This window comes from Diplotaxodon limnothrissa, linkage group LG22 (genome assembly GCF_057381915.1).
Source record: "Diplotaxodon limnothrissa isolate DT_005_m linkage group LG22, D_limnothrissa_male_GT1.1, whole genome shotgun sequence".
Classification (NCBI taxonomy): domain Eukaryota; kingdom Metazoa; phylum Chordata; class Actinopteri; order Cichliformes; family Cichlidae; genus Diplotaxodon; species Diplotaxodon limnothrissa.
The window spans coordinates 6,276,963-6,290,228 of record NC_140616.1 but is presented as its reverse complement, the minus strand read 5'-3'; the positions used below and the strand labels follow the sequence as shown (position 1 = coordinate 6,290,228).

Sequence of the window (13,266 nt, the reverse complement as noted above, 5' to 3'; positions counted from 1 at the left end):
AGAACATCTAAACAGCAGCACATGTCTCAAGGCATGATGGGAGAGAACTAGCTGTTCCCCCAACACGCCACAATATGATTTTTTTTAGTTTTTATTTCTATTAATTATATTTTCACTTGTTACCTCTTAATTATTGAATCAGACCTAGGTGACATGAAATTTTCAGCAAAATTATAATTCAAATACTCCTTTAATTATTGATTATTCTCATTAATTTTCGATCATTTTATATATTTTTCCATAGTATTACATTTGAATTTAACAGATCATTCTCTCACATAACAGACAAATATTCGTGAAATTATGATACATTTCTGGATGTATTTTTACAATCTAAATATGCATATGTACAAAAAAATATATTTAAAAAACAAGTAAATTGTGTTTTACTATATTTACAGAGCTGTTACGTTATTTTACCTTTGACATGTAAGATCACAGTCTACTTATGTAAATTTAATGATATCCTAGAAAGATAGTACAAAACTGTAAAATATACAGTAAGATAGTTTGACATTAATATTTTTTGGAACAGTGTAGAGTTCTGTACCCAGACTCGTACCCCCTGTTGATGAGCCCCAGGATGGTGGTGTTGTTAGCGTATTTGATGATGATGGAGTTTTCCTGGGTGGAGACACAGTCATGGGTGTACAGGGTGAAGAGTTTAGGGCTGAGGCAGCAGCCCTGTGGAGATCCAGTGCTGATGGTGAGCTCAGCAGACACGCGTCCTCCAATTCTCACCACCTGTGGTCTCTCTGTCAAAAAGTCCAGGATCCAGTTGCAAGTGAGAGTTGGGATGTTGACGTCACTCAGTTTCTCGATCAGCTTGCCTGGGCGGATGGTGTTGAAAGCAGAGCTGTAGTCCAGGAAGAGCATCCTGACATACGTGCTGCTACTCTTCAGATGTTGCAGAGTGTGGTGCAGGGCTAATGCTAATGCCCTGTGGTGCAGGGCAAATGCTGTTGCGTCATCAACTGATCGATTGGGGCGGTATGCAAACTGGAGGGGGTGTATCGTATCCAGGACCATGTGGTTGATGATTTGGGTAGACTTTGACTGTTCATCTGACCAACGGTGCACCGCCTGGAGCTTCCTGTTCCAGCTCCTTTTGTAGGCATTTGGGTTTATCTGACTACCATTAAAGCATTTGATGCAATGGAAATCGCCATTATTAGTTTCGTTACAGCGAAATAAGTTTTCGTGATCAATGGCTATTCCAATATTTGTCAGGGCAAAATTTATCCTGTCTGGATTAATGTCCTGCCTAGGTGGCCTGAATAAAACGTTAAATACAAACGCCTTTGCACCCCACTCACATCCATTAAAGAGACGTCTGAGCTGATCAGTGATCCTGTATTTTCCATCTGGATCTGCACACTTTTCGGCACATGGACTGGCATGAGAGAAGAAGACCAACAAATCACCATCCTGACCTTCAAGATTAAGATTCTGAAGAACACGCCACTCTGCATGTTCAGTATATAGACAGTCCCCATTTTTATTGTAGACTTTTTTCTTTGTGGCTACCACAAGTCTCGGAGACCTGAGGATGCCGTCATTCAATTCTGTCTGTTGGTTTGGCGTCACCTTTGTGAAGTCATAAGAAACTTGGTCTTCATCCTTCGGAACACTTGTGGCCACTGCATACATTTCTTCAATGTTGTACCTGTCACAAGAAAGAATAAACACAGACACACACAAATATACACATTAAAATTGTGTATAGAGGGCTTAATGACAGCTCATAAAGATGGCTAACATACCAGATGTATGTTATTACATGTATACTGTTGTTATTGATGGCATTATTATGGGGAATCCCCTTTACATAAAGAACAATATAACAAGAATTAAGTGATACAAAGTTTAGATATAAATATATCATTATAATAATGATATATTTATATCATTCAGTTCAGAAAGGTGAGGTACTGAACATTTCCTCAGAAACAAAGCTAGACTGGATAGTAATGGAGCTGTAGTCCTCTCCACATCACTGCTCTCTTATATCAGCTTTATTTATGTAGAACTTTATATATTTACAGAAAGCAGAGTGAAAAGACAAAGAGCAGCAGGAAATAAGAACTGAGAGAGGATAAATTCATTATCAGATCAACAATAGTTACAGAGACACATCATTACATGCAACATGGTGATCTAATGTTTTTAGTTATTATTGTATGGAGGATGTAGGGACATGATTAAAATGCTCCATATTTTGATTTTTATCTTAGTTAGTTTTCCAAATTCACAAAATCATTTCAGTGATATTTTTTTAAGTGAAGTTCTTTATTTTTATTTTTATTTTATTTTATTTAACTAGTTTTTTTCCACATTTGGTTTTAGTTTTTAGTTTAGTTTTAACTATAATAACGCTGCTTGTAACCATATGTCACCACCTTATTACATAGCTCAGCTCTGCCGAGCTTATCAAACAGAATTCATATGAAAACAAATAACAAAAAATGTTTAGTTTCAGAGACTGTAGAGCAAGCCTATTCAAATGGCGGCCCAGAAGCAACCTGCGAGTGGCCCTGCCTGTGGTCCTGGCAGAAACACAGAGAAAACGCAAAAAATGAATTCATTAATTAATTTAAAAAAAAAAAAAAATTCCTACAGCGTAGTGTAGACTTTGAATGCAACACTCCTAGTAGCCTAGCAATATTTAACCCACAATGCACCGTAATGTAAACATATTAAACAATCATCGTAATATATGATGCGACAACAGCATGTCTTTCTCACTCCAAAAGCGCAAAATTGACAATGAAAACTGTCGGTTTAACCCTGCCTGGACTGACAAATACTTATTCATTTTACCGAGTTTAATAATCTTACAACAGGAGTTGTACTACCATGGTGAGGGTCCTGTACAGCCCAAGAGAGAGCTGCAGCAGCTTCCCTTCGTGTTTGCTTCTTGGCGAAGAAGAAAAGGCCTTTCACAGATTCTGAAACAATGAAGTACTGCATGCTGGCCGTGGTGGATGCGGTGAAAAGTGAGTGTGACATCTGCTATTAAAAACGTACCCCTGTAGGACAGTTCAAATATTCGTAGAATTGAAGTTCTGGCGTCAGACGAGTTTGAAATGCTGTTAGATGACCTGAAGAAAACTGATGTAATGTCTATAGCAGGAGATCACAGACAGAACTGATAATGCACAGTTGTGCGTATATGTCCGTTTTTTGAATGGGAAATTGCTCGGTTTACTACCGTTAGAGGGACACACAGCTGGCGAAATGATGTTTGAGGAGATTTAAGCTCTTTTTGAGGAAAATGGTCTGGATATGAAGCGTGTCTGTATACTTGTGACGGATGGGGCTCCATCCATGGCAGGAAAAGTGAGTGGTCAGCGAAATATTTATTTTAATTTGAAAGGGAATTATCAAAATGTTTTTTGTTATTATTATTATTATTTCAAATGTGCAAAAAATAGTTTAGTTATAGCTCCCTTTTTTTTAAATGGACCTTTTGGTGTGCATTTGTGAGAGGTCACCACCAGATTTATAGGGGAAAAGGAATAAAAAAAATACTTGTTTTTCAGTACAGTTGTGTGGGTTTGAAATTGATCATGATCTGCTGCTTACTGGCTTAAAAAAAATATCTGGCCCAGATAAATTCCTCGGTTTGAAAATCTGACCCAACTAACTTCGTAGTTGAATAGGCATGCTGTAGAGGATGCTTAGTTACCTGTCTTTGATACTTGTGCTTATCTGTTCAATAAGTTCTGCAAGCTTCTTTTGGTTTATTACAGCCAAACTTCCAGCAGACAGATTGAAGACCATCGTCATAGTGATCCACCAGAGAAGGGGCGTCTGCAATCAGAGTTTCTTAACAGAGCAGAGTTACTGACATCTACACAGGCTGTTTCTCACATCAGCTTTTCTTCACTCATTCAGTAATCTGTATACACCATCAGTAGTTCATTTATCATCCACACAGTAAAAACATAATGAAAACATGTGTATAGATCCTTCTAATCAATGCTGAGATTTGGGTTAAAGTGAAAGAAGAATGCCGCCTTCTCATTCAAACCGGAGCTTTTTGCTGTGAAAAATAAATATATTTAACTGGCTGTTACCAAAAGATCTTTGACTGTGTGATTTAACATCAGCTGACCCTGATTTGCATGGACAGGTGTCCACATCTGGAGCTTGATATGAGACACTTCAAATGTCAGACTAAAGTTAATTTATTTAAATAAAATTAACCCTTTATTGACCAAGCATCATTTAAGCCGCCTGGACTTTTTTCTAACTGCATTAATAAAGGATATATAAAACTCCGAGTTACAGTCGTTTAAAGAGCGCTTGTAAAATCGTCAATAAAGGCTTTAAGACTCAAATGTGGTCACTACTCACCTTTGCTGTTTTGGTGTTCCCAAACTGTCTGATTCAGTTTTAGTAGAGAACTGGTGTTTGGACATTGTCGCCAAATGTCCTTAAATCAAAGTAAAACCATGTAAAACCACTGTTTATAGCAAAAACAAACAGATCTTTCTTAAGTGTCTCTTACTTGCCGTCAGATCGTTCAGGTAAATGTTTGTCACCGGCAGGGGCGGAGCGTGGGGGTGGCTTACTGGGCTTAAGCCCGGGTTGTTTTGTCAGAAGCCCGGGGTCTTTTGGAGTGTAATTTTTTCATAGTTAGATGCCTGGCTGACAACTGTATAAAACAAAAAGTACACACAATATTCGAAGCACATAATGCACACAGTGGGAATTTACGACTGTGCGTGAATCCCCCCTGATATTGGTATGATCCGAGCTCAGGCACTAAGCAACTGAGCGAGGGGGCGGGGCTGCAGCCAGGTGCTCTTGTGCCTGTGAGTGCGCTGTTGGAGTAACGGAGCCAGCCATACTAAGGAGAGCTTAAGTTTGACCAGGTACCAAAGCAAACCATTCATACCGTACAAATGACGGTGAATCACGAAAGATTGATATCAAACTGATCACTTGACCAATATTACGTTACTTGCTCTTCAAGTGAATCAACAAATGGCGAAATGAAAAGCCGAACAAATGCTTTTTTTTTTTTTTTAATAGAGTCTTATCTTACGTGTGTTTATTTCATATTTTCAGTTCTTACCCTCCCCGACTAAATCGGTTTCAGTTATGTACTGAAATATAAGAATGGACATTAGAGGCTTCTTTCAAAGAAAAAACTCAGGTAAATGTTATTTTATATATTATGCTTTGTATGTTGTTCAGTATATTTCTATGCAAAACAAGAGGGATTTCAGTACACAGCAGGATGTTCACATTTGTAACCAGATATTTACATACACTTTAGGGAGAAAACATAAAACATTTTTTCTGTACAACATCAATTTAGAGTAAACTTTTGTTTTAGATAAATATTGAAATATCTTTTGAATTAGTTAAATGTCAGAATAAAGAGAGACAGAGCTTCTATTTTTTATCACTTTCATCAAATTTAAGAGTACATATACACTAAGTTTGTTAATTAATAAGAAAACCAGATGATTCCATTCTGAGCTGAAGAAGCTTCTGATAGGTTAGTAGAGTCCATGTGAGTAAATTGGTGGCACAGCTGTGGATGCATATAAGGCAAAACACAGAGCCTGTTTCTTTGACATGGGAAAATTAAGAGATATCAACCAAAACACCAGGAAAAGAACTGTGGAGCTCCATAAGTGTGGCTCAGTTTGAATACAATCTGGTGCCATTTGCAATTAAGAAATACAGAGTTTCTCTCTTTACTCTTAAAGTTAACAAATATGTTTTTTATATTTATCAATCTAAAAAAATAAACATTTAGTCTGATTTGATGTTACAATTATAAAAGTGTTGTGTTTTTATCTGAAGAGTTTGTAAATATCTGGTTTCAACTGTATATTTGATGATTGTCAGCACAAAGAGGGAGAGAGAGGAACAGAGAGGGAGAGAGAGGAGACAGGACAGAACAGAGATGAACAAGAGCAGGTGAGACACACATGTTAGTCAAATGGTCATTTGCCAAAAGTATCACCGTATCATAGGTCCTCATGTATCTCGTACCTAGTGTTTCTTTTTAGGTTTGTTATTTTTCAAATTCTATATTTATTAAGTTATGCAGGCTTGTTTGCACAACAAGGCTAAATAATTATATAAACTTTTGTGAATCTACATAGTGTACTTTGGTAGAATTAAAAAATAAGTGTAGTGCAGGTCTATGATGATTTTTAGTGCTACTATCATCTAGTTCTGATTCTGGTTCTGTCTTGGTTAAATCCTAAGTAGTCCTGATTTTGAACTCTTGTAGTCCTGTTTTAATTCCGGATCAGTTCTGGGTCTGGTTGAATTGGGGTTTAGTCCTCGTGTCTTGATGCAGCCCTGACCTTGTTCTGCCTTGCTGCTTAATTAAAAAACTAGTTTAAGGTGTCCTGTATATGTGATATCTTTTTTTCCCTATATGAAGTCATTCTTTTTTGAACAAAACTCAAAACAGAGCCAATTAATCTTTCAGTCATTTCTACACCCCCCCCCCTCCCCAAAAAAAAGAAAAAAGAAAAAAAAAATCCACATGCATACTACCCTTCAGGGCTAAGCCCCGGGTGTTTCAAATGTCTGGCTCCGCCTCTGCCTATAACTACTTCATCAACATCAATGTTTCTAACTTTGGCTTATTTTTATTTCAGGATCATTCGAAGAAAAACAGCCGGACACACCTGATTTCAATCTTAAGGTAATTATTTATTTATTTTTTACTACAAAATATTATAAATAACTCGTCATTTATGGGCGCTTGGGTCAGGAACTGCAGTCAGACACCTGTCAGGTGGACTGATGATGACAGACTATCAGGAAGTCTTCTGATCCTGTTTTTAATAGACAATAATTTAAATTATTTAATCTCTTTCGATGTTTAATGAACCTGTTCTGACTCTTAGAATCTCTTTGAGTTTGGATTACCTGGTAGTGCTGCCACTTGGAGCTTTATTTTGAAAGGTCCTGCCTGTAGCATCTGTGTGATGATTCTCTCAGTTAGTGACAAATGTTTTGGCTCTGGGCCTTTCCAAACTGCACAGAGCTTGCTTTTTTTGACTTGGTTAATTTGTTAAATATTTCCTCCTGGTGTTTTGAAGAGTGACACTGAGCACATTTTTGCTTTGCTGTATTCACAAAATAAACTACAACTTTGTTCTAGACTTTCACAGGATGCTTTTGTAATGCTGCAGTCTCTCTCCCCTTACCCTTAGACATCTGGAACATCATCGACTGAGATCAGTGTTGTTTTGGTGCACAGGAAAGTTTTCCTCTTCTCTATCTTGTTGTGTTAAACCACTCAATCCTGCAGTCACGAGTAATGTTGCTTCTTCTTTAACTCACTTTATGTGGGTTAAATATTTTAAGAATAGTTGATTGATGTAGCACTTTGTAAACATTAACTAGATTTTATCAGAACCTGTAATTCCAGTTAAAAGCTCAGCAAATATAAATTAATCTTTCTTAATGATGAGCACATCACAATTTCACAACATCCCACATAATTTTTACTTTCTCATTGTGTCATTACCGCAATGGCTCTGCTTTTATCAGTTTTTACACAGTGCCACGCATGTGGGGCTGTCAAGTGGTGTTATATTAACGATCCATTCAAAACAACTCTATTACCAGTTTGCATTGTGTGCAGGTCGGTGTAGTAGCAATGTGATTTTCTAGTATGTGTACTGAATAATGCTACTTTAAGGGCTGAATGAATTGGTGAGCTGCCTCTATGTGATGAAGACACTGAACTAATATTAATTAATAAATAATGTTTCGATGGTTTTCATCTTATCTGCTTTGTCACAGATGCTTTGTTCTTTAATTCCTTTAACGCCCGAGCCTTTGCCTCATGTTTGATAACTAAAGAATTCGCCCTAAAATGGGTGGATTAGATTGAAATCTCTGATTATTCACTCTGAATTATTCTTGGACACTAACAAACGCAAAAAAAGTTTCATTACATTTGCAAAAATCATATTATTTTTCACTTGAATTATGGTTTCTGTGTGTGGTAGAGTGGTGAAATGTGTGACTCTCTATCTCATTGTGTCAGAGGAATATTTAGGGATTCTGATTTACCTACCTGAGTGACTAAACCAGGTAGTGGAGCACTGCAGTGTAATAGGACAGGACTGTAGATGCTAGAGTGGAGCAAATATGACTTTTGCATTTAGGTAAAGGTAATTTACCTAAGGGATTGACTCCAAAATAAAAAAAATTTATTTTGATGGAGCATATCGGAACTAAATCTGTCTGCTTGTTATCATTTCATTTTGAAATGTTTCCCGGAAGTGGCAGCGCTCATTTTAGTGGACTTGATTATGCGCTCAGTTAGCAGATGGATCCAGAAAGTCCTCCAAAGTCCGGTTCTGTGGACAGAGCTGAGCTGGACCGACACTGTCAACCACCGGACGTTGACTTAAAGACGGAACTGGAGCCGAGAAACGAAGGTGAGTTTACTCCCCGCTACTGGAGACAGACTCACTGATGCTGATAAGCTAACGCTAGCATCGCGCTAGGTCCTCTCTGATGGTATGTCACCTCCACTTAGCTCCTCCCACCAGCGCGCAGAGCAGGTGAGGAGACAGGAGAAAAGCTGATCGCCAAAAACAAAACCCTTGACTAAATACGACGAGTTTTTTTTTGTAAAAATAAATAAATAAATAAATAAATGATCAACATGCATTAAATTAAAAAATAAAAAAGAATACAAACGGCGACTCGGTTTTTGTAAAGATGTTTTTCTCAGAGGCCAAAGGTCATGCAAACAGCTTCGTTCACACATCTAAACATGTAAACAAATAAAACATTAACAAGACCGTATGAAGCACCTGTAATCAAATAACTGAGTAATAACTAGGGCTGGGTATCGTCACTCATTTCTAGAATCGATTCGTTTCCGATTCACAAGGTCCCGAATCGATTCGATCCACGATTCCGCGCTGTGTGTTTACATCTTTGTGCAGAATCCGTGTTTCTGCTCTCATTTACTGTCTTAGCTGTTTGGTGGTTGTTGAAATTTTGTGAGGTTTCACGTGAGATTCTGGCATTTCGGGCAAAATAAATTTATATTAAAAAATCGATTCAGGATTTTAATGAATCGATTTCACGTTATCCAAGCCAGAATCGATTTTAATTGATAAATTGATTATAAAAACCCACCCCTAGTAATAAGCAGGTGAATCACTGAATCTGGACAACAGTTGCCAGTAGCAGCTAGTCCCTGTAGCTGAAGGTGAAGGGCGTGTACTCCTCAGTGTCCGCTCCTCTGGGGTCTCCTGGTGTAGATTCTTTTCTTCCATAAAATATTTCGTCACGCTCAAAGGTCCTGGTGGAGGCTTTTATTCATTTATTTTACTGAAAAAATGTAGTTTGTCACTGAGAAACCAGCACATTCTCTCTCCTTACTTGTTATTTATGGGCGCTTGGGTCAGGAACTGCAGTCAGACACCTGTCAGGTGGACTGATGATGACAGACTATCAGGTTTTTTGATTCTTTATTTAATAGAAAATAATTAAAATTATTTAATCTCTTTCAATGTTTAATGAACCTGTTCTGACTCTTAGAATCTCTTTGAGTTTGGATTACCTGGTAGTGCTGCCACTTGGAGCTTTATTTTGAAAGGTCCTGCCTGTAGCATCTGTGTGATGATTCTCTCAGTTAGTGACAAATGTTTTGGCTCTGGGCCTTTCCAAACTGCACAGAGCTTACTTTTTTGACTTGGTTAATTTGTTAAATATTTCCTCCTGGTGTTTTGAAGAGTGACACTGAGCACATTTTTGCTTTGCTGTATTCACAAAATAAACTACAACTTTGTTCTAGAACCTGTAATTCCAGTTAATAGCTCAGAAAATATAAATTAATCTTGCCTAATGATGAGCAAAATATGTCCTTCAAAAGCTGGACAGGACATAACAAAAATGTACTTTATGACTAAACACTGCAGGGTGAACACACTGCTATCCTGTTGTAAAAGACACAATGTTTTACTGATTCATTACCTACTGACATTGTAGGATTGGTTTTGATATTGAAAGATATGAAACCTAAAACATGTCTAAAGACACGGGGGAAGTCTTGAAACATCGGCTTTTTTAGAGACTCTTAAAGGACTGACAAACAACTGACAAAAAGCCTTATAACTCAGAAACTATGACTCTTGGAAGTGTTTGTTGTCAATAAATAGAAACCTTGTCACATTTAACCTCTGACCTAAATTTTACATTTCACATCTGCCTTTCTTTTATGTTGACCCCAAAATGTCTTCAATCGTTAAAGAAAGTATTATCAAGACAAAGAGAACAGGCTGCCAAGTTAGTTAGAGACATACAGACAGTTAGATAGAACTAGCTAGGTTCCGCTAAATGTCTATTGCACAGTGATGAGTTCTTATTTAGTGTTTGGTTTGTGCAAACACTACAGCTTAGTTTATAAACACAGTAGTATTTATAAATCAATACCTACTCCTACTGTGTCGTTTTTTCCTTAAAAGTACACATATAGGTGGCCCGACACTGTGAACCACCGGAAGTTGATTTAAAGATGGAACTGGAACCGAGAAAAGAAGGTGAGTTTTATTGCTGCTGCTGGAAACAGATTCGCTGCTGATGATAAGCTAACACTAGCATGACGCTAGCTTCTCTCTGATGGTATGTCACCTCCACTTAGCTCCTCCCACCAGCGCACAGAGCAGGTGAGGAGACAGGAGAAAAGCTGATCAACTGAAAACAAGTCCTGAATAAATACGAGCTATATATATATATATATATACCCCTAAAAGTCATATTAATTGTCATGGTCATGTAAAAATATGTTCATTATCCACAAAAAGTAACTGTCACTTTGTGAAAATTTTCTGGTTTCAGGACAAAATGAACTCAATATTAATGTTTGTGTTTCAGGTTTACCTCTGGGTGTCCAAAAAGTGGTCATTGGTGAAAAAGAGGAGCAGGAGTGGAGCTCCAGTGTGGACCGGGAGGACCCAGACATTAAAGACGAACAGGAGGAGGTTGTCATCGCCCAGCTCACTTCCAGCCCTGCCCCTGTGAAGAGTGAGGAGGGTGAAGAGAAACCTGAATCCTTACAGCTTTATCACAGACGGACTGAGGAGGTCAGTGACTCTGTGGGAGGACCAGAGCCTGATCCAGATCTACAGCCTGACGGGAAAACTTCAGGCTCTTCAGACACAGACGTCAGTGATTCTGATGAGTGTGAGCAGAGCCGTGAACCTGCAGCGCCTCGGGCATCAGGTGATGCTGATGAGAAACCATTCAGCTGCTCTGTCTGTGGGAGAAAATTTGGTCACAGCAGAAATCTGAGCAGACACCTGAGAACCCACACAGGAGAGAAACCTGTCAGCTGCTCTCAGTGTGGAAAAAGATTTGTGGACAGTGGAAACCTGCAGAGACACATGGGGATTCACACGGAAAAGAAACCGTTCAGCTGCTCTGAGTGTGGACGAAGCTTTAAAGACAAGACAACGCTAATAAACCACCGGAGGACTCACACGGGGGAGAAACCATTCAGCTGCAAGTTCTGCAGTAAAACGTTCACACACAGCGGGAATCTGAAACAACACCTGTGCATCCACACGGGAGAAAAACCCTACAGCTGCTCCAGGTGCAGCAAAACATTCGGCCGCAACGCCGACCTCAATTCTCACATGTTGATCCACACGGGACAAAAAGCTTTTAGCTGCTCCAAGTGTGGGAGAAGATTTACTCACAGCCGGAGTCTCAAACAGCATCTGAAGAGTCACGCTGAAGAGAAAGCCTTCAGCTCCTCGCTGTGTGGGGAAAGATTTTATAACGTCACACATGTGAAAAAGCACATGACGACTCACGTGAGAAAGTCATTTATCACAGGAAAGAACATCAGCTGCTCCGCAGACTGATGAAGCTCCGAATCAACCAGGAGCTAAACGGGGTGTAGGTTTGGTCTCATTTTAACATAGACACAAAACCGTCCACCAGCTACACCACTACCTCGTATGACTGACTCGTTGCATCCATGTACCTGAGACACTTTATCTAGGGTCCGGCTCCCTCACTTTTCTCCTAAAGATGAAACTAAATTGTGTTATTTTTTCACATCCTGAGATATAATTTTTCCTCACAGTGATGGTGAGGACAAAACTCCATCTGAAACAGAAGTTCTCTGCGCACCACCAACATGTTCATGTTTTAAATCGATTTTCCCCACATGGTGAGAAACCAGCTGAGGAAAAACTTTATTATTGGCGTCTCTGTACAAGTGAAGCTCGAGACTCTAGTGATCATAGTTAGCAGAATGCTAAGCTATTAGCCACATACAGCAAAGATAAGTTTGTTGATAGGTGTTTTGGTCGCTGACCGGGGGTCTCCCCGTGTGAGAGAGCTCTTTCTCCTCCTCCTGTGTTCCAGGTCTGCCTCACAAGCTGCAGCTGAGATGCGGTGCAGCTCGTCAGCACTGCATCAAGACTGCCGCCTCAAAATGCCACGCCCCCTTTTCCTTTGCTTTTCTCTGGGATGTGGGCTACAGTGGTTCGGGCAAAAAAGGTGTGCCTTTACAGAGATAATTGTGAACCACAGTGGATTTTGGGCCTCATTGGGTCGTTTGGTTGTGAAATAGTTTTAACTGCCACGTTAACTTTGTGGCAGTTAATAGTTTTCTTTTCACTTTGTGTCACACCCCACCCCAGATACAACCTTGCTTTTAAGTAGGGTGTAACAATAGGCATCATGGGAAAAATGAAGCAGCTCACCTGTCCAGGAGAAGACGTTTGTCTCTCGATCTTTCTTTTCATGTTTTTTCTGCTGCTTTACGTTAATAATTTAATAATAATTTAATAATTTGTTTCTTACATTGAATATTACACCACTCCTCTGAAACATTATACAGAACAATTATTTGCACTGCTTTCATAATTAAGTGAAGCTGTTAAAGACTAAATGGAACATTCTGATTTTTGTAAATTATTCAAGGGGCAAACAACATGAAGCAACATCTGTGGGTTTGAGCTAACGCCATGACATAAACCAGCTGATAAAGTACCTGAAAGAAAGACAAAAACCAATCTGCAGCTTTTGAAAAACTGACATTAAAATATTTTAATTCTACAAGTAAAAATCAGAAGCAGAGTCTTTTATGACAAAAGTATTTATTTTAATATCAAAAATGAAAAAAAAAAATGAACAAATTCATAGTGAATGACGAAACATTCCTCTGCATAAATGAGGTCTAATAGATCGCAGCAAAGGTAACATTCCAGGCATTTTATTAACTCTGAAAAGAGCTTTTAC

The 13,266-nt window shown here is 38.7% G+C and overlaps 2 protein-coding genes across 2 annotated transcripts; one reads left to right on the top strand and one right to left on the bottom strand.

Annotated features, from left to right (window-relative positions):
- Window positions 1–516: 516 nt before the first annotated feature.
- Window positions 517–3,789, bottom strand: LOC146609291 (uncharacterized). The gene is made up of 2 exons (XM_085345747.1): window positions 3,689–3,789; window positions 517–1,666 (listed from the first exon to the last, which is right to left on the bottom strand). Exons 1-2 carry the CDS (start codon window positions 3,787–3,789, stop codon window positions 517–519), a joined length of 1,251 nt encoding a protein of 416 aa, XP_085201873.1.
- A 4,534-nt stretch (window positions 3,790–8,323) lies between these two features.
- LOC146609290 (uncharacterized) lies at window positions 8,324–11,879 on the top strand. The gene is made up of 2 exons (XM_085345748.1): window positions 8,324–8,435; window positions 10,888–11,879. The coding sequence occupies exons 1-2, from the start codon at window positions 8,324–8,326 to the stop codon at window positions 11,877–11,879; spliced, it is 1,104 nt and encodes a 367-aa protein (XP_085201874.1).
- The last annotated feature ends 1,387 nt before the right edge of the window (window positions 11,880–13,266 follow it).

Bases quoted from the DNA above. Each gene is read 5' to 3' on its own strand.
- LOC146609291 (XM_085345747.1), bottom strand. From the start codon at position 3,789: ATGACGATGGTCTTCAATCTGTCTGCTGGAAGTTTGGCTGTAATAAAC. The intron at 1,667-3,688 runs GTAACTAAGCAT...TTCTTGTGACAG, and splicing joins AGCACAAGTATCAAAGACAG to GTACAACATTGAAGAAATGT.
- LOC146609290 (XM_085345748.1), top strand. From the start codon at position 8,324: ATGGATCCAGAAAGTCCTCCAAAGTCCGGTTCTGTGGACAGAGCTGAG. The intron at 8,436-10,887 runs GTGAGTTTACTC...TTTGTGTTTCAG, and splicing joins ACTGGAGCCGAGAAACGAAG to GTTTACCTCTGGGTGTCCAA.